This window comes from Aythya marila (genome assembly GCF_965140915.1).
Source record: "Aythya marila genome assembly, chromosome: Z".
In the NCBI taxonomy this organism is placed as follows: domain Eukaryota; kingdom Metazoa; phylum Chordata; class Aves; order Anseriformes; family Anatidae; genus Aythya; species Aythya marila.
The window spans coordinates 54,684,707-54,708,769 of NC_139080.1; the positions used below are offsets into that span (position 1 = coordinate 54,684,707).

Consider the following 24,063-nt stretch of genomic DNA (forward strand, 5'->3'; position numbering starts at 1 on the left):
TCTTTTCTTTTATGTCTGAACTTCTTCTCAGCAGGAGGTAGTACTAGATGACTTTTGAGTTCCCTTCCAGCCTGAATTATCTTATGTTCTCATGATCATTTACTTATTTCATCAAGTTATTTATGTGAACTTGGGTAAAGCTGCCTTGTTTAAAAGTTAGGATCATTGCCCTATTTATTGTATTGTGCAAGTTCATGAAGAGAAGCAAAGTTAATAATGTTCCAGTTCTGACAAGCATACAAAATGTATGGCCCCTGCTTACTTATATTGGATATTATTGCAAGCTTGATGATTTTGTCAACAAGCTTGAATGACTGATTGTTTACTTTTAAGCCCTGACTTGTTCACATCTTTTAACTTGTCACGTACTTCCTGGAAACATCCTGTATCTTCATCATTGCTCCTTGTTCTTCAGCATGCAGTGACAATAGAAATAAATCTCGGTTGCCTCTAACTGTAGCAGCTTCCAAAAAATATATGTTGCTGTAAATATTTCTTAAGATATTTTAGTTGCCTTGGATAAGAGCTCATAAATGAAGAAAAATTAAATATATTTCATTATTGGTCTTGTGTTTTTTGTTTTATTTCCATCCTTAGAACAGTGTATCTTCAGCAGAAGGGAAAGGAAACGCAGTCTTTAAAAGCTTTGAGACTTGTATATACTTATATATTGAGACTGGTTATAATCCAGTTACTTTTTATCACAGAAGGAGAACAGCATAGACTTGCATCTTTTCAGAATCTTTTTTATCTATTTGGTCTTGCCTTTTGGTAGAAAGATGGACTGGGAGACATTTTAAAGTGGCTTATATCTTGTCTTGCGTGGTTTTCCAAGCATTATAGGCTGTCTTACACTGGAGAGGCCCTCAGGAGGTCTGTGGTTGAATCCCATTCTCAGAGCACAGTCAGCTGTGAGGTCAGACTAGGTTGGCCAGGGCTTTGTCCGATCAGGTCCTGAAACATCCAAGAATGGAGGTTGCAGATCCTTTCTGGGCAACCTGCTCCAATTACTTATTTTTTCCACCTCAAATTATCTGGTTCAAGTAATTGAATTCCTCTCATTCCATGTTTGTTAATAGTTACTAGAAAACCATGGGAAGGGCTCAGTGGAAGTACAGTAACAGTGTGCTGTGTCAAATCGGTACTGCAGCCAGAAGCATGTCACTTCTGTGTTTCACCTCTGTGCAACACTTCTGAATTTCACCTCTTCTCAGTTCAGTGAGAGTCGTGGAGGTGCTGTAGCTTATAGCTCGTATGTGATGAGCGATGCGGTATCTGAAAATTTCCAGAAAAACCATCAAGACTTTGAGGAGAGTTTGTGATTGTTTTCATTCATGTCCATGGAGGCCTCCTTCTCTGTTAGCGTCTCTACCCAGTGTTTTTACCTTTGTGCTTCCTTGATTCAGGTCGTGATGGATTACTATGGAATACCTTTATGTGAAATTGAATTGCATCCTGTCACTTCCTGCCATTACAGCAACAAGCTATGGTGCTGTTAGAAATATGTTGGTGGTACTTTAAACTAAGAGCAGATACTCTGAATTGTCAGCTATTTATACATTGTGTGGAACATATGAACTTGTCTTGGTGAAAGATACCTGCCGTGGAGAACAAATGCTTCATCGGGGCTCTGCCAGCAGTACCTGAGGAGCCATCCACGAGGCTCAGGGGGCTCCTGGTGAGAACGGAGTGGTTGAACACTTAACATGCAGTGTGGTAGGAGTTGTATGCGTGAGCTTCCTGAACTCCTGAAGTTTAGTAAGGTGAAGTGCAAAGCCCAGCAGCAGTATGTGCTGGGGTCAGGCAGCTGGAAGGCAGCTTTGCAGAAAAGGAGCTGGGGGTCTTGGTGGACACCAAGTTGAACATAAGCCAGCCTTTATACAAAGAAAGCTAATGGTGTCCGGGGCTGCATTAGGCAAAAGTGTTGCCAGCAGATCAAGGAAGGTGATCCTTTCCATCTCCTCAGCACTTGTGAGACCACAGGTGGACTGCTGTGTCTAGTTCTGGGCTCCCCAGTACAAGAGAGGCTTGGGCACGCTGGAGAGAGTCCAACACAGGGCCGCTCAGATACCTGAGGGACTGGAGCATCTCTCACATGAGGAAGGGCTGAGAGCTGGGACTGTTCAGCCTTGGCTTAGAGGGGATCTCATCAGTCTGTATAAATACTCGAAGGGACAGCGCAAAGAAGATATAGCCAGCCTCTTTTCAGTGGTGTCCGGTGCCAGGACAAGAGGCAGTGGGCTCACACTGGAGCACAGGAGGCTCCCTCTGAGCACCAGGCAGCATGCTGTGCTGTGTGGGTGCTGAGCACTGGCACGGGTTGCCCAGGGAGGCGGTGGGGCCTCCTTGGAGATCTTCAAGAGCTGCCTGGACGTGGCGACCTGCTTGGTGACCCTGCTTTAGCAGATGACCTCCCAGAAGTCCGTTCCGACTTCATTGTTGTTTGATCCATATACTGTGGCCTATTTCTCACGGTGTTCATGCAGATGGAGCAAATAGTGTGAAGACACCTTCCAGCTCTTCGTGAGATGAGCATGATTGTCTGCTTTCCCTCTACACACATCATACAGGGGAGAGAAAATAAGTAGTGAGGGGGAAAAGACCTGTTGCTATCTGCCCTGACTGGGGGGAAAAAAGAACAGGTTCTCGCCCTACCTGGCTCTATCATGCTTTGCTTGCTGAGCTGCAGCACCCTGCACAACTTTCAAAGTGCTGCACCTGACCTTTTTGCTCTTACCATGTGTTCAGTATTTACTCCACTAGGACTGTGTCTGGGGCCGTCAGTGTTGACAGCCCTTATATTTGGGTTGTTCTGGGATCCTGCAGAGAGGAAAAGAGAATTTGATGGCTGCTGGAATGCCAGTGATGTGGAAACTGACCTGCTGAGTCTGAGGAAACCTAACCGTGGCCTGCTACACTAAGAAATACTCTGCCGTAATTCACAGGGCATGTTTGCTGCTTAATGTATTTGAGTAAAGCTAAATAACAGGGCATCTTCAGAGGAAGACATTTCCTTCAGTGTTATGTTATTCCTTGTTATTTAGTGGTCTTAGTCACTGCAAAAGAAAGCTAGATAAAGCATTCAAGTCTTAACTCTTGATACTTTGCTTTCTAGTTTTTCTTGAAATGCCTTTTATTGATGATTCAAGCTCTCTAGGCTTTTTGTCCATTTCAGTGCAATCTGTTGTGGTGCAGAGACTTGGGAAGCAGGAACCTCTCTGAATTTGCAAGTCTTAATCCAGTTACATGCAGTAGCTTGTGTCGTGGGCAGGGAGGGGGCTGGTACATGTTCCACTACAGCTCTAAATTGGAGCCCCATTGTCTCTAATGGCAAGAAATATTTATTTCTCGGTATAATTTCAACCACAGCCTTAAAGTCTTGGTTTTGAACCTTGTGTGGTGAAAAATGTATTTTTTCATCACTAGACTGAAATCAGCAGGTGTAGTTGCCTGTTTTAATGATGTAATTTATTAAACCGGCATATGTATTTGCTGACAAAATAAGACAAGCAAAAGATGCTGTTCATGTCCTAAGCAGACTGTAAATCCTAAACAGAAGCTCCTGTTTGGTTAGCCGCTGTATTGAAATTCCAGTGTAAAGAATGTAAAGAATATGTCTGTACTGTAAAGTGGCTCAAAGAGTAAGCCTTTAACTGGTGCAATAATTAATTATATTCTGATGTATTATAAATGTTTCTTTGGACGCATTTGAATCTTTTGGTTTTTATTCCTGTTTTCAGGGAAACTCGAATGGCATTGCTACTGTGGATGTTTCAGCAGGGTTTGTGGGACTAGAAAGCTATGTGGAGATACCAGCAATCTTCCTTACAGCATTTGCAACGTATGCAGGACCTTTGCTTTGGGCCATTCATCTGCTGTGCTACTTGAGTTCTGAAGTTAGCAGGTAATCAAGTTTAAAACTAAAGTAATGCTCCCTTACGTATTGCAGATAAAAATGCCATCTGTATAATGTACAAACAGTTTTATTTACATCATTATTTTCCTTAAAAGTTAGTTTTCCATTAAGAAAATACATATGTTTCTGGTATGAGTTTGTATCACCTCACTCTTCCAGTTTCATTTTACCTGCAGAAATTTTGTATTGGGAAGATATGTCTGCATTTTACTAATTTTGTTTCTTAATGAGATCTCATTTTGCTGTGCTAAATTATCTAAAATCTTATTATATTTTGTTTTAACAGGGTGTCCTACCTAAAAACAATCTTCTTGGAATCTATTAAGTAGGAGGCCTGAGAAGGCCTTTTCAGAATAATGACATAGAATTCAAACTTAACCAATGTGCTGTTCTTTGACAAGCTGTCCTTGCTTGGCGAAGTGGCATTCAACCTCAGATAAATAAAATAAGCTAATTTTATTGTATGTTCATGGTTATTGCTGTTACTTTTAGCTAAAATGTTTGTGCATTTGTATATCTTGTGTAGCACAGGAATTAAGGAATGTAAAATAAATGAATGAATGTGGAATTTCAAGAAGAGGTAGTTGGAAAATGTTTATGTAACTTAAAGTTCATGTAAAATATGATTAGACTCTTTGCTACTGCATTTAAGCCATTGTGCAGAGCACTTAAACTGAGAGATGCAATATACTAGTAGGAAGGAGCTGTAAATTCAGTATCCTATTGATCCACAAACACAGAAACTTGACATATGTTTTCACTGAAATAACATTTGACAGTGACAAAATTCTTACCATCCCAGAGCTTCCCAGAGCTTTTCTTAGTCAACTACATGTCTTTTCTTTATTATCTTTGGAATTTAAATTTACTCTTTTTTTTTTTTTTTTTTTTTTTTTAATGGGAAACAACATTGCAGCAGGACTGGTGTGTGGGATTGGGATTTTAGACATTATTTAGTTTATTACAACTCTTTGCCTTATGAATAGTCATCCTCTGTGAACACATCTGACTTCCTTTATCTACAGAGTGTCATCCAGTCTCATCCTGTCTGTGCTTTGTGTTACCTGGCTTCTCTCTTCTCCTTTTGCTTGCTTGTCTTGGGCTATGTGTACACAGTGAACTTGTGTTGGCACGTGTGTGTTTGTCAAAGGCATAAGGAGAGGGTATCCCCAACTCACCTAGCTGCATAGAGTAGTGGAGGTTTTTGTGCTGGGAAGGAGCAGTTCTAACAGGCTGAACTCCTGCACAGTCATTGTGTCCATTGCTGTGTATTAACAAGCACCTTTAACAGACAGAGATAGCACCTTACTCGCTGACCTGCCTATCTACCATGCTGGTTTTTAAGGATACCTGACTCTGTGCTTTGTTTTAGTGAAATTATGTAGCCTAGTGCTGAGTGATTGTACTGCACCAGTAATGTACTACTTAGTAGATTGAGATTTACTGTAGAACGTTTCCTCTTAGTTTAAGGCTGGTTACCCTGAAATCATACTTGGTCTTATGTAGGTTGATACTGTCTAAATACTGGTCTTTATGTTTAATACATCTTTTTTTTGTTCATTCTGATATTTTTTTGCTTTGGGAGGAGAAGATGTATAATACAGTAATTACTGATGTCTGTATTTGTATAACCACGGTAACACCTTTCCTGAGTTTTCCCTACTACTTGATGTCTTGACACAAACTCAACTTTAACTCTGCTTCTAAAACTCCTCTGTTTAGCTTTATTTACTGCTGTGCTTCATCTTCCCAGTATCTAAGCTCTTCAAGCTCTTGACTTCCGTTCTTTCTACTCTCTTTAAAAAGAGTTACCGTGTACATATAAAACTCCCTGCCTCATGTCTTCTAGTAAATATGTGACCCATGACCCTGGCTATCACTTACATTCTATTAATCTACCATTTTTCACAATTCCTTTATATCTCTGTTTACATCTACCATGCTGTGTTTAAATTAGCGCTAGACAGTTCCACTGGTCATATCCATGTTCCTGTTTTTTTTTTTTTTTTTTTGTTGTTGTTTTTTTTTTTAGTACTACTTTCTGATCTTAATTACATTGTAGGTGCTTTGGAACTGGAAATTTTCAGTTGTACTTAGAGGATTCTGAGCACAGAGATGTAAACAGCCTCAGTGCCATTGTGTGGAGAGGGAAAGGAAAAAAACAGAAGTTGTGTAATGTATTTAAAAAGACAAAGTTTTAATGTTGTTTAAACCCTAAACAGCAGCCTGTGATCAGCACTAACGTACAATGATCAGAAAATGATACCATATAGCATGTTTTAAGATCATCTAACAAAATAATGAAAAACTCTCTGAAACAAAATCTTTGAAGATCTACAGATGTTTAGTATTGTTTCAGATAATGTATGTCTATGATAGTGTTGGTTGTTCTGATGTTTTCTTGATTGAATTTTTGCAGATTAAAAGCTCAACTAGTAGTGTTGCCAGGTACAGTGCTGTTTTAAACTGCTCTCAGGTGGGCAGCTGTGACCTGTAATGCCCACATCACTTATGTAAGTAGATCCCATCAAACAACTTGTGCCTGTAGAAGTTTTAAGGTTCATTTGTGTCAACTGGTAAGGCTGTTTCCTCTACTAAGCTGTGAATAACCCTGGACTGGAATCTCTCTAGCCCCTGGAGATAATTTAAATTGGTATGTTACAGTGCTCAGAACTATGGTCTATGCACATTTTATTTTACTTCTGTGTTTTGTTGCTGGCCAAATGGTTGCCACATTTCTTTGTTATTATTCCTTGGTCAAACTGTGGAAGACACAGGTCAGCTATTCCATGTGATTTCTTAAATGTATGGAAGACAAAGTTTTTCTTTTTTTAAAGTGCTGGATGCTTTAGATTGTTCTTTATAAAAGCTTCTCAGTTTTTTGTATGCAAATATGCCTTGGTCAGTGCAATTCAAACCCTCTCCTTTCTTGTGTGGTTCTGAATGAAAGATGAAGATCCTTTACCTGCTTCCACTAGGCAGGAAGGTCTAAAAGAACCCAGCTGCCATGGTTTTGTTGAGTATGCTGAGTAGGTCCCATTAGATTGCCACAGAATGCCATCAGGATTGCTGACCCATCCTAATACACTCACAGCTGAACGGATGTGTTCAGAAGAGCACAGCAATGCCATTCTTAATGCAGTTTCTAGCATCCTGCAGCCTGTTTCAGAACTGCTTGCATCTGAGGAAGGTGACTTGAGCAGAGAAGTCTGACCTCCGTGTTAGATGTCATCATTTATTGCAGCCACTTAGCAGAGCCCCATGTAATTTATAGCTGCATCAGCTGACTTGGCTTACCAGAACTTCATGCTGCAGTTCTTAGAAGCAGAGCTCCACTGGGGCCCTCAGTTCCAAGGGGCAAATATGTAAGCATAACCTTTGCTCTCTCTGTACTTTGCATTCATGAAATCATGGAATACTTGAGCCTGGAAGGTATCTCTGGAGATCATTGGTGTCAAGTCTGCTGTCCAAAGGAGGGTCAACCAGAGCAGGCTCCTCAGGGACATGTCCAGTCAGGTGTTAATTATCTCCAAGGATGGACACTCAATAGTCTCCCACCCATCTTGTGGTGCACCAGCAGCTCTTCCCATTTTGCATTGTGTGCAGACTTGCTGAGGGTGCTCTCTGCCCTGTCACGCAGGTCATTAACAAAAATGCTCAAGAGCATTGTCCCCGCTGTGAAGCTCTGGGCTCAATATCTAGTGAGTGGCCGCCAGGTGGGCTTTGTGGTGCTGATGAGAAGCCCGTGAGCTGGGCAGCTGAGCCAGTTTTCAGTTCACCTCTCTGTCCCCTTATCTCAACCCTACTGCATCAGTTTGCCTGTGAGGGTGTTACAGGAGACAGCGTTAAAAGCCTCCTTGTGAAGGAAAAGCGCATTAGATACCTGTAGTCTATGTATTTTCAGACCACTATGCTAAAAAAGAATAGAAAATAAGGACTGCTTGAAATAATGTATTTGCTCTGGAATTGGGATTGTAAGTGGTTAAACCATTTGCATCCATCTAACCAGGCACATGGAACTATAGAATCTTCTCCTCATATGCAAAGGTAAATATATTTCTAAAATAACTAATGGCATGTGATAGACAGTAACATGGATATTACTGCCACTTTTAGTCCTTCATGCTCTCATAAGAAACTTGGCAGCTGGAATGTGATGGGATTTTCACAGACAGAAATAGTAAGAACTCTTCTGCTTTAGTCTCCATGGAAACTGCAATAACTCTTGAAAATACTTTTGAGACAGGGAACAATGATTAAACAGATGCCTAAACTTAACCAAGTATTCTGTGTGTGACTGGCATAAATTCCAGAGAGCGTATGAGTCATGTAAAGGATGGTTTTTAGAGTGCTCACTGCATCGCTCTGATCTGAATTAGAACTTCACATTTGGGGATCCTTGTGATCTGAAAAAAGGGCCGTGTTACTGGATAACCAGACCTGTGTTACATGACCTCACTGTACAGTACACTCCAGATGGATTCAATTTTTAAGTTCCTATCCCAAAAAATTGTCTCGTTGGTGACAGTCACAGTGTTGTGTAATTACCACTCTTTAGGTAGGCAGCATGGTAGTTTTCAGCTTCCTTGCACCTTGAAATCTGTGTTTTAATTGGTGTAATGAGTCAGGTTCCAGGATGAATGCTGGATGTCTCCTAGCATTAGAAAAAAAGCTGCATGTCTGTTGACTTCTCTTTCCTAGTTATCAAAAGTTTTAATAATGCTTTCCTGTTAGCAAATAGGTTTCAGGTATTGAAGACATAAGTTACGCCCAATGGGAGGGTATTGGTTGCAAAACCTTTAATGTTCTGCTGGGACTTCGTTAATGTAGAATGCTTGCACGGCAAATCTACATTTTTGCTGTGAATTCTCTTTTAATACTGATATAAAAAGAAGGAAAGCATGCTTGTTACAGGAATTTGAGCATTTAACACCAGCTTTTGCCATCTTCAACCTAATGCATTTCATTTATGGATTCCTTCATTCATAATTCATGTTATTACATCGATAATTTCGCTTTCTAATGTAAGCTGGACATGCAGTGAGTGTTTCAATTTATTTTCTGTTTTGAGTCCTGGGTAGAAATTGCAGTCCCTGATAAAGACAAAAGAACACTGCAGACCTTTTTTTCTGAACCTTTCAGTATTTACATATGTAGATTTTAATTCCTCTGGTTTCACTTCATTCTCTGTCCCTTAGGTTAATTAAAGATGAAGAAATATTTACAGCTAAGAATATACAGCAGCTATGTTCTCTAGAATGGTAATACCTGCTCCATACTGTGTTTGCCAGCAACCCAGCACTCTGACTGAAATAAAAAATGTAGAAGAAGGGACTTACTGGTTCCTTCATGTGTATGGAAATCTGGAAGTGATTTAAAACTGGGAGTGTGGCTTTATTGCCACAGGGTGGAAGAATATTCTACTCACTTTGGTATCTCCTGACGTGCTGTCATTGCAGTGATGAGCTGGAGATCTGTCGTACACATCATTAATGTTCTGTGATGGAGACCTCTTCGTCAGTTGCCTCTGTTGCAAACAAATGACAGTTGCTTCAAAGCCATTTGCAAAATAAATGTCATCCTCTTCCTCTACGGACCAGCTATGCAGCTGTGTTTTAGGAGCTGAAACACTTTCTATGTAAATGTTAAAGGAAGTAGTGAGCACAGAATTTAAAGCACACAGATTTGGGGTGGGCTGAGTTATTTTTGCTTTATGCAGATAGAAGGAAGCATCTAACAGATTTGGAACTTTGAAAAAAAAAATAGAAGAGTGATTTAATATTTGGTAGAATTGGCATATTAATGAATTGGCATGAGGTCTGTTTCCTGATAATGACTGCTGACCTTAACTGAGACCTCACGCTCCAGTGTACTGCGTGCTGCACAGGTGCATTGCAGAGGTGATCACACAGCTTTTAAATAGCCTTACCAATGCTGTGTATTGTTGTTACTGTGAGATTGTGCTCATCGACAGAGCTGCTGGCTTCAGGCAGAGGCTACTTTAAGTAAGCATATCAGACCTGCTTGCTAATTTCTACGTGGCCTACCACCTTTTTTTTGGTGGGTCATCTTGGACTGAAAGGAAAGGGTTCTGCGATGATGTTTTTTGTTTCTGCTCTAATTTGGTGGTTTTAGAGCTAGGCTGCCTTCCTGCTTTTGATCTCAGGGTGTCCATCTGACCTACAGAAGTGTGTTTGAAAGCACATAGCTCAGCTGGCTCGCTGCTTCCAACTCCACCTGGGGTGCAGGCGTGTGCAGAGTCACGTTGCTGTACAAGAAGGTGCAGTATTTGACATTTGTTCATGCTTGGAGCCTCTCCATCATGAGACAATGCTTTTCTGACATCCTGTATAGCCAGGTTTAAAAATGCTTCTTATGCAAAGCAGTTCATTAAATTTAATATGCACCTGCACTAATCCACACCTGGATCTGTTAGAGGACTCCCTCTCACTTGCATGGGATTCTTCCCTCTACCTTCCTTGGCATCCCTGCCCCTCTTTCTCTTGCTGTTTCTGTCTTCCTGCCCCCTCTGTTCTGTCTTTCCTTCTCTCCCAGGACTGTTTTATGCCCCTCTGGTGTGCCATTTCTCTCACTGGCATGTGCTTTGTCTCTCTGCCTGTCACATGTGCCTTTTCTCTTGTGCATTTGCTCTCCCGTGCTCCCTCCTCTCATTCTCATGCTTTCTGTTTCTCTCATTCGCTGTTCCCCTCCCTCTCAGCCTCCCCTGGATCTCCTGAACTTTCCCGGTGTCTCTCGAGGCTTCCCTCTCTTGGCTCCTTTCCCCTGCCATGAGCTTTCTCTCTCTCTTCCCTCCTCGAGGAATCCCTCTCTCCCTGCAATGCATTCCCTCCCACATGTGCTTTTCCTCTCTGTCATGTTTCCTCTCTCTCTTTTGTGCTTATCTTACCCCCTGTGCATTTTGTGTTTCATGTGCTTTTGCTTTTTCCTCTCTTTCTCCTTTGTATGGTTTTCCTGTGCTCTCTGACACAATATTCCCCTCACTTGCACTTTCCCTGTTGCTCGCACTTTGTCACTGGCTTGTGCTTTCCCTCCACCTCTCTTTGCTGTCCCTCTTTATCCCTTCCTACCCTACTGTTGCTCGTTTCCCCCTCACTCCCCTGCTGTCTTCTCACGCACTATCACTATCATCTTCTCACTTTCCTTGTGTGCCCTTGCTTTCCTCTCAAATTCATTGTGTTCATGGCATTGTGCGCTTGTGTTCCTCTTGTGCCCTTGAGTTCCTTCTCACCCCTACCCCTCCCTTGCCTTCCCCCTTCTGTTGCTTTCTTACCTCCCCTGATTTTCCCTCTCAGGCATGCTTTCCCCTTTGTTCATGCTTTTGCTCATCTTTCCCTTTTCTCCTTTGCTTTCCCCCTGCCTTGCTCTCTGCCTTCTGTACCTATGCCTCCCCCCACAGCTATTCCTCCTCTCTCTTGCTTTCCCACCCTCCCAAATGCTCCCTGTCACTGCATGCTTTCCCCATCTCTCCTGTGGGTTGTCCCCATCTTTCTTCTGTGTGGGCTTCCCCCATTCCCCTGTCTCTCTCGTGTGTGACACTCGTGCTTGCTGCTCTCTCAGGATCCAGTTTTCCCCCCTTGCACTTTCCCACTCCGACACCACCTCCCCCCTTGCATGCGGTGCATTTTTCCCACATGGACCTTGCCTGCTTCCCTCCCTTACGCCTTGCTCTCCTTCACGTGTCTCCTCTCTGTCACTTGCTCTGCCTCTCGGCTTCACGGATGCTCTCAGGCACGCGTGCACATCGCCTTTCCCACCCATGCTTGGCCTCTTTCCCTGCCGTGCACTTTTCCTCTCCTGTGCACTGTGCTGCTTTGTCCCACATGCTTTGCTGCTGCCGTGCTGGCTTTTTTTTTTTTTTTTTCACACTTCACTCATATTCTCTCTTGCTCTCCTGTCTAACATAATTTCCCCCATAGCATGCATTTCCCTCTGACATGGCTTTTCTCTCATATTTGCACTTTGTCTCATTCAGGCTTCTAGTTTCTCACTCACTGCCCTTCCCTGTCCAGCTCACTGCCCCTCTCTGTCTTGCCGCGCATCCTCCCAGGGCTTGTCACCCCCTTCTCAGTTACTGCTGTGCTCTCTAAAACCATTCCCCCTCTGTCCCAAGCTTCCCACCTTTTCCTCTCTCTTTTCCCTGCCCTGCCCACTGGCTTTCTCTGTCGTCTCTCCTTTGCTGCCCCTGTCTCCCTTCATCTCAGTCTCTGCACCACTCCCTCCCGCGCAGTGCCTTCCCTTTCTCAGTTGTGCACCCCAGCTTTTCTCACACACTTCACTTCTCACGGGCTCTTTTCCCTTTTGTGTGCTCCTTTTTCATCCTCCCTTGCTTTGCACGCTTCCTCCTTCACTCCTGCCTTCACCTCCCACATCCCTTGCATGCTCTGCCAGCTCTAACACATTCTTGCATGCCCTTTTCCCCTTGGTCATGCTTTCAGTCCCTTGCTTGTGCTCTCCCTCTGTTATTTGGGACTCCTCTATTACTTTCTGTCCCTGCTTTTCTCTCTTTCCTTCCCCCTCTCCACCTCATCCTCCCCCCCTCCCTCCCTCTCTCCCCTCCCCCTGCTCCCTCCCTGCCTCACACACCCCTCCCTGCTTCCTCGCCTTCCCCCCTCTCACACACCTTTCCATCCTACCTCTCTCACGCTTGTCCTCTCTCACCTCACTTACACACTTGTTCTCTCTCACATTTCTTCTTTCTCTTACAACGTTGTGCGTTCCCCTTTGTTGCTTTTTACTGGTGCTGCTTGCTCTCTCCCTCTCTTGCACGGTCTTCTGCTTTTGCTTCCCACCCAACACTTTGGCATCCTACTGGTGCTTTTCCAGCCCCTCTTCTCTGCTGCCCCCCTGATCCTCTCCTCTGCCCTTCTCTCTCTGCTCCATCCCCACCGCACCCCTACCCCCATTTCCCTTCCCACTTGGATGTAATTTCTTCCTCTTGCTTTCCCTCTCTCTCACAGGTGTTTTCCTGGTCTCTATCACGTGCTTTGCCTCCGGCACATTTTTTTCCTTCCCCTCGGTCTCATGCACTGTTGTTCTCTCATGCAATGTAACTCGTTGAGCTACTTCCCACCAGGTGAAGTGTTCTGCCTATTTCTCATCATTTCCTTTGTACAAGAAAGTACTTGTGCACTTTTGCTCTCTTCTGTGTTTCTTCCCTCTTGTGATTCCCTCTTGCACTTTCTCTTGCCACCTCTGTCTCCCTTGCTCTGCTTCTCTCTTGCAGACCTTCTCCTTGCAGACGTGTTTCGCTGCAGCACATTTTGCCTCTCACACGGTCTGCCTCCCAAAGCACGCTTCTCCTCTCTCCATGCACCCCCACCCCAGCATCCCTTCTCTCACGGGCACTCTTCTCACCCCCCTCACACAGCCGGCCTGGCTCTCACACCTGATTTCCCCAGCCCTTGCACTTCCCTGCCTGATTCTGTCCCTCTTTCCCCCTCCTCTCACATACACTTAGCTTCTCACACACGCACTGCCCCGCTCTCCTGCTTGCTTTTTGTCTCTTGTGGGTTTGACTCTCTTAGGGATTTCTTCTTGAAGCACGAGAGAGACAGTCTGATGTTTTTCCCTCTCTCCCTGACCCAGTGTACCTGCTGTTTCCCTCTTGCATCTTTTGCCTCTCCCTCACATGTTCTGCTTCTTAAAACCATGTGCACTGCCTCTCTCTTGTGCTGCTTTCTCTCTTCCACTTCCCTCCCTCATCCTCTTCATCCCACCCTGCTCTGGTGCTCTCTTGCTTTCCCCATCTCTCATTTGCTTTTCCAGACCTGACACGTTTTTCCTTCCTTGCATGCATTCTTCCTCTCATACTTTCAATCACACTCATTCCCCACTTTGTCGTGCACTTTCACTCTTGTACTGCTTTCTCTTGCTCTTCTCTCTCTTTCTCTGTTGCTTTTCCCTGCCTTTGCAGTCTTTCCCACTCCTGCATGCCTTACTATCTCTCATGCCTGTTTCCCCTCTCTCACTTGATGCAGGTGGTTACCTAGCAAGCAAGGATGAGGAAAAAGCAGGTGCATTTAATGCCTTTTTCCTCAGTTCTTAATAGCAGTGACAGATTTTGGGCTGTCTTGCCCTCCGTAATCCTTTTCTTCTCACTTCTGCAACCTCACTGTCGCATTTGCCGTGGCTCGTGGACTTTCCCTATTATCCACTGTCCTGCTCATTTGTGCAGCCCATCTCATGTCATTTCCCTGTCTTGTGCCATCTCTCCAGTGCTTTCTTTTTCTTGTGCCTTGCCTCTCATGGGTGTGCTTTCTTCCCCTTGTATCTGTGTTTTCCTTTCCTCTTGCATGCATGCACTTTCCCTCTCTTACATGTGCTTCTCAGGGAGTGTAGTGCTTGGACAAGGGGTAATGGTTTTAAACTAAAAAGGGGTAGATTTAGATTAGACATAAGGAGGAAATTCTTCCCTCAGAGGGCGGTGAGGCCCTGGCACAGGCTGCCCAGAGAAGCTGTGGATGCCCCATCCCTGGAGGTGTTCAAGGCCAGGCTGGATGGGGCTTTGGGCAACCTGGTCTGGTGGGAGCTGTCCCTGCCCATGGCAGGGGGTGGAACCAGGGGATCTTTCAGGTCCCTTCCAACCCAAACCATTCCTTGACTCTGCTTGCACTTTACCTCAGCTGCATGTGCTTTGCTACCCACTGACTCGTATGTTCTGTTGTGAAGTCCTTCTGTGATGCTGTACTTCTCCCTGCATTCTCCATGCATGAATTACTTCTCTCCTGTGCATGTGCTTTTCCCTCTGTACCTCCCTTCCTCTCTCTGCCTCTTGTGCACACTGTGGGCTGACGTCCCTTCCTTCTGTGCTCTTCCTGGCACACTCCCCACGTTTGTGCTTCCCCTCTCTGGTCTGTGCTTTCCCTTGTCTCTCCCTCACACGCCTTTTCCCTCTCTCACACACTCTCCCATGCTTTCCTCGTGACTTCCCTTTCTAGCATGCTTTCTGCCTCACTTGCTTTTTCAGTCTTCTTCATGTGCTCACCATTATCTCCACTGCGCCTCTTCCCTCCCTAACGTGCCCTTTCCCACTCTGTCTTGCCCTTTTCTTGCACGCTCCCTCTCACACGTTATTCTCTCACAACCTCTCTCCTGCTTGTACTCTTCCACCTCTGTGCATTCTCTTCATTCCTCTTTCTTCACTTGCTTTTCCCCCCCGCTCATGCTTCCTCTCCTTTCACACACTTTCCCTCCTTCTCTCTCTTCTACTCGTGCTTTCCTTTTCTTGCATGCCCCCCATTTCTAGCATGCTTCCTCTCTCGTACATGCTTTTATTTCACATGAGCTTTCCCCTCTGTCAGACAGCATTCCTTGCTCTTTCCTGCATATGTTTCTCATGTTCATGGATGTGATCTCCTGTTTTTCTATCTCACTCTCATTTCTTTCCTTCTCTCACACGCATGCTTTCCTCTCTCTGCTGTGTGCTTCCACTCTCTCACTCTTTTACCTCCTTTCCATTGCTCATTTTCTCTCTCCTGGACACACTTTCCCTCTCCTGTGTAGCCCTTTCCTTTCCTTGCTTTTGCTGCCCTCCATGTGGTCCCTCTTTGTTGCACACATTCCCCTATGCTTTTCCTCCTTCCTCTGTGCACTTCCCCTTGCCCACAATCTTGCATGATGCCCCCTCTCATATTTGCTCTTACTCTCTCACATCTCCTCTCTCTTACAATTTTCATGTGCTTACTCTTGCTTCTGCTTCCTCTCTTACACTCCATTTTTCCTACACACATTCCCCCTTTGTTTTGCTTGGTTTCCTTTTCTCGCATGCTTCCCCTTTATGTGTTCTTCCTTTCTCACACCTGTGCTTTCTCTCTCATGTGCTTTTTCATGCCCAAGCCTTTCTGTTTCTTCTTGCGTGTGTACCCCCTACCTTGGCATGCATTCCTTCAGCCACACGCTTTCCCTCTCTAGCACAGCTTCCCTCTCCGTGGTCTGGTGCATTTCCTCTTTCATTCCCTCATACCATTCTTCTCTGGTGCACACCTTTCCTCTCACTCTCTTGTGGACTCTCTTTTGCTCATGCTTTCCCTCCCTCTCACATGCTTACTCTTTGCTGCCCCTTGCACACTTTTTGTCTCTTGCTTGCCCTGTCTTGTACACTTTCTCTCTTTGCACACTTTTCCATCTTTTCCATCCCCTTTCATGTGTGCACTCCTTCTCTAGTGAACATCCCTTCTTCTCTCATACATTGCCTCATAGCTTTCATCTTTTCATCACGCCTTTCCCCCTTTTTGCATGGCTTTCCTTTCTCTGCATCTTTCCCTTTGCTCGTTTCTGGTGCATGTGCCCATTCACTTTACAGTGCATGCAGGCTGCCTTTCTCATTCTCTCAAGCTTCCCCTGCCTCAACTCTCAGTGTTTTTCACTCTCTCACGCTCTCCTCAGCACTCCAGCTTAACACAAGCCCGTGGTCTCTCCCTCTCAAATACCTTCCCTTCTGCTTTACTTCTGTGTCATGCACTCTCTTTCCCTGTATTGCCTGTGCCTCTGTCCCCTCTCAGGCAACCCTCCCCTCCCTCACAGACACAATTTCCAGGTGTCTTTCTATCATTCTTCCCCTCTCTCTCTCCCTTTCTCTCTCTCTTGCTGGCAGCTTTACTCTCTGTCACGTGTTTCTTGACAAGTGCTTTTTCTGTCTCTTTGTGCGTTCAATGTCTCCCTTCCCTGTTTCCTTGCTCTCTGTCTACACTTCCCCTACATCTCACAGCCATTTTTCTCTCTCCCTTTCTCCTGCTTTGTCTGCCTTGCCCTCTTCTTAGTGTGTGTTCTCACTTTTCACCCCTATCTTACACTTTCTCTGTCTCAGGCTTTGTCAGCATCTCATTCTTACCCTCTTGTATATACCTTCTTTCTTGCATGCTTTCCCCTGCACACATGCTGTCCTCACCTCTCTCCCTCCTGTCTTCTTCCCTTCTAGACTGTGTGCAGGTTCCCACTCTTGCGTGCTCCCCCCACATCATCCCAGGTACTTTCCTCTCTATCCCTGTCTCACATAGTGTCCCATTCCCTCCCAGGCACTTTTCCTTGCTCTCCTTATGCGTCCCCTCTGTTGTGCGTATCCCCTCTCTCTGTCTTGCATGTGGGCCTTCCCCCCCTCTCCTGTGCTTTCTGTCTCTTGCATGCTCTCTAGAGCTTCCCCTCTCTCTCCTGTGCAGTTTCCCTTACTGTGTGCTCCTTCTCTCTTGTCACCCTTTCTCAAGTTTTTCTGGGGCATGTTTTTGCTCTCGTGCATGCCATCCCTCCAGTCAGTGCTTTTCCCATTTCCTTTCTTTTGCTCTTTCTCTCTTGTTCCCTTTACCTCAGGGAGAGGCCCTGAGCAACCTCTCTGCCCGGGGACATGCCGGCCTGCATCCTCCACAGGAGCTGCTGGAAGCTGTGCACTGATGCCTAAAGACCATTCCTGAGAAGGTTTAGGCTCGCCAGAGCTGAGATGAGGATCTCTTTCCCCCGTCACACTCTGCTTTCTTTGCCTCTGCTTTCCCTGTGCTCTCTTCCTCTTGTTTGCCTTCTTTTTCCTTCCTTGGACTTCCTCCTCAGCCTTCCCCCTTCCTTTCCTTCCCGCCTGCATTTCTCCCCTGCCTCTCCTGCTGCTCCCAGTGTTATCTCTTCCTCTCCCCCTGCCATTTTCTCTCTCCCTTCCCACTCACTCCCCTCACCTGTCACTCCTCCCCACTCTCTCCTCTTTGTCTCTTCCCGTGTCACCCTTCCCATGGTGTGCTCTTTTTCGTTCTTGCCCTTTCTCTCTCTGCCCCCCATCTCCCCACCACCACCACCTCGACTCTGCCCTCTCACCTCCCTTCCCTCTCACCCCCTCTCTCCACATTGTCCTTCTCCCTCATGCCAGTGATCGCTCTTCTGCTGCCTGTCCCTCGCCCTCCCCTGCTGCTCCCCCCTCTCTGCTGGCCCCTTCCCACTGCTGGGCCTCTCTCTGTCTCCTCCCCTCTCCCTGGCCTTTCCTCTCCCCCTGTCCCTGTTCTCCCTTCTTTGTCATCCCTGACAACCCTCTCCCCCACCACCCCTCTCCACCCATCGGGTGATGTTCTTATTTTCCTCAGAGCTGTTTCTTCAGGTTCCTTCGCCATGGAACACACTCAGACTTCAAAGTAGCATCTCTCTCCTGTTTACTTCACATTTTCTGTGTTGGACTCCAAGGTGAGCTTTGCAGTGTCACCAAAGCTATGGCATGAGAAATCCTGTGCTGTTTTTTCCTGCATTCTCCTCAGCTTGAGTCCATTGAGTAGGAGGGTCTATAACTAGCATAGGCACTACACAAGGCATCTTCCTCAAAAATCAAAGTGCTCTGCCACCTGATTTCTTGCCTAGGTGAATCCATTTCTGTTTACTATTCCTTTTGTGCTCCACGGTATTAGAGTTGCCTCATCCTTTGCAGAGATAGTGGGGCATGGATTTGCAGGTCCTGCTGTAATCCATTTTGCTTGCCAGAGAAAGTGTGTGGAGCTCTACACCCTTTATGCTAATGTTTGGTATTGTTTTTAATTATTCAACTTCATGCGAGTTATTCGTAACTCCAACAGTCCTGTAAACTTGCCAAAGGAAAAAGTGGTACTTGGACTTAATAACGGTATCCCTGCACAATCCCACAAGTTTCTCTCATTGCTCCACATGGAACAATGAGCCTCCGAAGAGGAATCCACTGCGCATTGTACCAAAGACAAAACTGTGAAGAAAGGTGGTAGCAGCATTCAGTATGCACATTGCACTCAAGGAATCGTCTCCCTTTTCTCTTCAGTACTTTGGAAATGCCATCCTCTTAATTCTGAAATAGAATATTCTGGTTGAGACTTCATACCAACTTTATTTCTCCTCTACAATTAGCAAGGGCTGCGTGATAACGATGGATTCTCAGTGCTTTATATTAGTGCTGAGGCAGGAACAGGTTTATTCAGAAAGATGGTTCTGGAAATAAAGGACCATAATTGTACTCTTTTGCTTACGTTTTTATTGCAGAAATGTTTCTAGGTGTAACCTGTACTTTTACATGGCTGTGTCTTGCTGATTTCCTGAATCCTTAAGTGTATTTCTAGGAATTTTGCTAAAATTTTAAACCACGCTGCAAGAATTCAGTCTATGCTTACAATCAGGTGGAGGTCTTAAACTGTGTATCTGTCAGATTATTCTTGTTAGCTATTGTGAAAGGTGAAATTATCCTAATGGAAAAACATTATCAAGTTTTTTGCATGCACTCACGTAGTCTGGTGAGGTTCTTTTAAAAAAATATGATCTATTTATGCTTCCTATTTACGTGAAACCAAAAGGCAGAAAGACTTTGAGTTCTTGTTTCCTTTTCTTACCAGTTTTGCTGTCATGTACACATGACATGTCAATATAGTTGGCACTGTTTGCTTCTGTTCTGTTGTCTTCGTAGCTGATATGATCCAAAAAAAAAAAAAAAAAAAAAGAAAATCAAAGTGTTCTGCCAGCTGATTTCTTGCCTAGGTGAATTTCTGTTTGCTATTCCTTTTGTGCTCCGTGGTATTCGAGTTGTCTCATCCTTTGCAGAGATAGCATGGTGTGGGTTTACATATCCTGCTGTAATCCATTTTCCTTGTCTTTGCTTGTCCAGCGCATAGGTTATGAGCAGCAAAACCACTATACAATGTCATGGTACTTTTTGAGACTTCGGGATTTGAGTTCAGCAACTGTTAAAATTACAGTCTTTACAAGGCTTAACGTTTTCAGGCATGGTTAGTCTAGTCAGATCCAAGAATTTCTAAGTGGACTGCATGTAGCATCTTACTGTATTTCTCTCATTTTTCTTGAGATGAGTTTCTGCCATAATATGATCTCAAGTTGTTACTGGGTCTGATGATTGTTCTGAAGAATTATTTGTTTTCCTAATAGAGCAGGTTTTAAGATTTTGTTCTTAATTCTCAGATGTATTGGACAAATGAAAAAATGTTTATAACAAAGCAAAAAGCAGACCGAGAGAGAATGTTTCACACATCTCTCTTTTAGTTCATGTTCAGAAAGAACCTTGAAATCTACGTTGAAAACGGATTTCAGATCTTATATTGAAACATTAAAATTAAATATGGCATACCCAAGATGAAACCAAAAGCAGATAAACCTTTGTAGTCATGGAAGAACAAGCATGTGTACTGCTCATTTGTGAGTAGAGTTAAAATGAAATGTATTGGAAATGCTTATGCTGCTTTGTCTCCAGTGTTCTGGTTACTTATCCAGATCATGTATAACGAGTTAGTCACACATGCTGTAAGCGGTACTTGAAACGATATGGTAAATGAAAGTGGTTTGATTTGGAACTTAGAAAATCCTTGTGCCTATTATTGCCCATTTGGCTAGCTGCAGACAGTTTGACACTTAGCACTCTACATAATTAATGTTTTTGGAGGCTTTCAGACTCGTCTAATCAATATCAAGCAGTAGGCATCGGAATGTAGTTGGAAATGGGCAGTTTCAGCATCTCATGATGGATATTGACAGTGGTAAGCTAAGTTGGCTAATTGCAGCTCCTGCTCGTGGGTCACGTTTGTGGATACAGCCACATCCTCAGAGGTCTGCACTATTCCATGTTGCTGAAGGTTTTCTTCTTTGTGATGGTGGCTGATGGTTAGAGGTCTGGGCTGAATTTCCTCTCGCTGAAAACACGAATTCCAGAGAGCACTGACAACCTGTAAAGAGGTACTGTTGTGCCCATCTGCACAACACCAGCCGAGCACTGTTTGCTTTCACAATCTTTGGTCTTGTAGAGCTGATAAAAGTGATATTTTCTTCTGGTTTGGTCTGCGGCTTTTGGGCAGCAGGTAATGTGAACTATAAAAAGAAGGAATTTTTTTGTCTGTGTTTGAGCAGAATTATTTCAGTTCTGACTTGCCTTTTTTTTTTTTTTTTTTTTTTTTTTGCCATTAGTTTTTATTCCTTTTCTGTGCTATGGTCAACATAAACAGACTTCTTGGTTCAGGCAGCTGCGGGTAGGACTGTACGTGGGATGCTGTCCTTCTGCTTTTATTCAGGATTTTTCTATCTGCTTTTCCTCACATCGTTTCTTAAAGTGCACAAGTTCTTCTCAAATGTGTATGTTGTTATTGGGATTGCGAGAGTAATTTGAGGAGAGAGCTGTTATATTAGTTAAGTCACAAGATTAAAAATAGCTACTGTAATGGAAAAATACAAGAAAGAACTGACTCTGCCCTCGGTGCTGAAGAGCAAGTATTTCTTAAATAATTTGTGCCTCCCCCTTCTAGAAATGCCTTGTGACACTGTTCATTTGCCCTCTTAGACTGGTGTATTCTGAACTGGTCAGTTTGATTTTAACTAAATAACATGGTAACCACCTTTTTTTTTTCTTTTGGTCTCCGTATAGCCTGCCTATCTGGAACGCTTGGTTACACCTTTAGCTGGGACGATGAAGAGCAGCGTGTTTACAAGTGGGGCAGGACAGCCTGTAGGTGCACCTTAGCAGAAAACCAAGCTAGAAGTTTCCTTGTTATAGCTTGCATGTATGATGCTGATGTAAAAAGCTTCAGGCCTTTTTCTACTGGAAGTCTTCAGAAATGCTAAGTGGATTTGGGGAGAACACTTGCAGAAAATTGACTAATGCTGGGCTTTGAAATAATTATGATTTGTGTTTTGCTTGTTAGGAATTTTAATGATTTGGTTATACCTTGCTGCTTTAAAGTCTGGACCAATGTCAACAAGAGCAGACTGATTAAACTTTGTTGGTTTTCTTGGAGCTGAACAGGGTAACACTTGTTAAGGATTAGCCTTAGCGGAGTCGAGTCTGACGGGAAGGCTTGAGGCACTGACAGCAGGCAGTGCAGTCTCTACGTATATACCACGGTGCTCTTGCACAGAAGTAGTGCGTGAGGAAAAACATACCGAGCAGAGCACTCAGGGTGTCATGGGAATCCTGTCCTTAAAGGAGGGATGGAACTCATCATTAGCTGTTGTAGCTGAGATGGAGAGAGGTGGATCAGAGAGTCAAAAGTACCTACTGGAAAGGAGTGGCTACTTTGTGGTGAAGAAATCTAGAGATTATATTGCAGTGTTGCCTAGAGTGCAGTTTAGCCATCTCTTTGCCTGCAATCCTGAAATAGATACGGGTAATTGAGCTAGTAAAGTGCTTTCTCTTGTCTCTAAGGGGAGGTGGGGACTGATCCAGAGAAGTTGAAAAGCAGTCCAGTCCTTTGCAAATTGATTGCCAGAGGATCAGTATTTGGGAAAATGAGCCCACGCAGGGGATGAATTGGGTCTCATGGGCGTCTCTCCAGCTAGGTTGCGAAGTCTTAGAAGGAATTTTGTAGCCTCTGTTAAAGGCACAGTTTGTCTCTTGCCCTAACAGTTAAATTACGACAGTAGCCGTTCGGAGTTGCTGTGCAGACGTGGTGCAATGCCAGGATAACTGGGTTCCTACTGGATCCTAACTGGATCTCATGTAAGTCTTTGTTGGGTATCCTATTTAGGGAGTTCCTCTGTAGCTGCATTCTGGGGCCAAGCCTGACTGAAGAAGGGAAGAAGTAACCTACAACTTAATTGAAATAAATAAACCCCTTTTTTAGACAGTGCTTTTTTCTAAGCAGGTTGGGGATGCTGGTAAGAGGAGTTACCTCTGCCTGGGTGACTGAGACGTCCCTCTCTGATGGGAAGCTCCCAGAACAACTGATTATGCCAGCAGTGAAAGAGAGCTTTCCTGCTCTTGGTGCTGAAATGAAGATCATTGAAGTTTCAGGGCTTAATAGCCCTTCACAGATAAGCCCTTATGAGAACCTGGTGAACCCTATTCTGCAGTTCACCCATGCTGTACTAAATACCACATACCACAATCACTGAAGTTACTACTACAGATTCTAGACCTTGCTCAGGTTGTTGTAGCTTCCCTACCTTTCTTACTTGGCGTTGGGATGGACAAGAAAATCAATGGTCATCTCCAAGTTCCTTCACTTCGCGGTTGCAGAATAGACTTCACATCCCCGCTTAACTTGTTGGCAACTCCTCTTTTTGATACCTGTTAATTTGACGAGGTTTGGTGCCAAAAGTTGTGACTCTGTAGAATTAACACTGAAATAATTGAAAAAGCCCTTTCAGATGAATAATCTGTACTAGGTTTGATCAAGTAAATTTCCAAAGGGCTCTTGGTTCCTTTGGATATACAAAAAAAATACAATATATTTTTTTTTCCATTACAATGCAGGATTGTATTCTGTAATCCAAAATAGCACTTTAAGAATCATGCTAGGTGAGAACAGGGCAGGTGGGAGAGACATAGCAAATTTGTTCTTGCTTGCAAAACTAATTGATATTTACTTAGAGCTGAGGATTTTCTTTTGGATTACAGATACTCTTCAGATGTTACAGATACACACTTGGAGTGCTAGAGGGTTTATTTCTGACTGCAACCTTTTATTAGTATGTGGAAACAGATTAACAAAGCGCCAGCTATTTTTCAGAGAGCACTAAACAGGGAGGTATTTAAAAGGCAATTGCAGAAAGCCTAGAAAGAAAAGTGTCACTAATACAAAAAAAAAAAAAAAAAAAAAAAAAAAAAGGAAAGAAAAGCAGTAAAAATTGCCTTCAAGTATGTAAATTCAGTATCCCCATTAAGATGTAGTCTAGGCAGTGAAACACAGATAGAAAACCAGGAGCTGGAAGGACAGAAATGCTAGAGGATGGATAACTTCTGTTCAAAATATTTAGTAGATTTCATACTGAAAACCTCCAGACACATATCCCCCAGTCCCAGCAAAATGACAGCCCTGTGGTGTTCCTTACTTGTATGTGTGCATTTTTCTAAGGCATCTATTTAATTTTGTGATCAAAGATGAGAACTATGTGAAGTGGTGCGTTTCTGAATTCCTTGTGGAAGCATTTGTAGGGCTGTCTGTGGAGCTTTTTAGCTTGATTTGAAACTAAAAAATTTGTGCTGCCATCTGCCAAGTATTCTGTATAAATGGAAGACACGCTTTTACAAGAAAAGAGTGTTTTTTCTTTCATGTTTTTGGCACTGTAATTTTTTTATTTTACAAACCTTGTATTGTGATGTGTAACCCATTTTAATACCACGAGTATGATATTAAACGGGGACTGAGATGTGAAAGCTTTCTTGGCAGCACATTGGCAAGTGATTTTTAGGGGATTCAGAGAAACAG

At 43.9% G+C, this 24,063-nt stretch overlaps 1 protein-coding gene across 2 annotated transcripts in view; it reads left to right on the plus strand.

Annotated features, from left to right (window-relative positions):
• PIGG (phosphatidylinositol glycan anchor biosynthesis class G (EMM blood group)) overlaps positions 1-24,063 on the plus strand; it is a 75,610-nt gene that overhangs the window by 45,876 nt on the left and 5,671 nt on the right. For both annotated transcript variants that reach the window (XM_082783683.1, XM_082783686.1), the window contains one exon: positions 3,741-3,904. In XM_082783683.1, the coding sequence (XP_082639809.1) occupies positions 3,741-3,904 (164 nt within the window). The remainder of the gene's footprint in view (positions 1-3,740; positions 3,905-24,063) is intronic.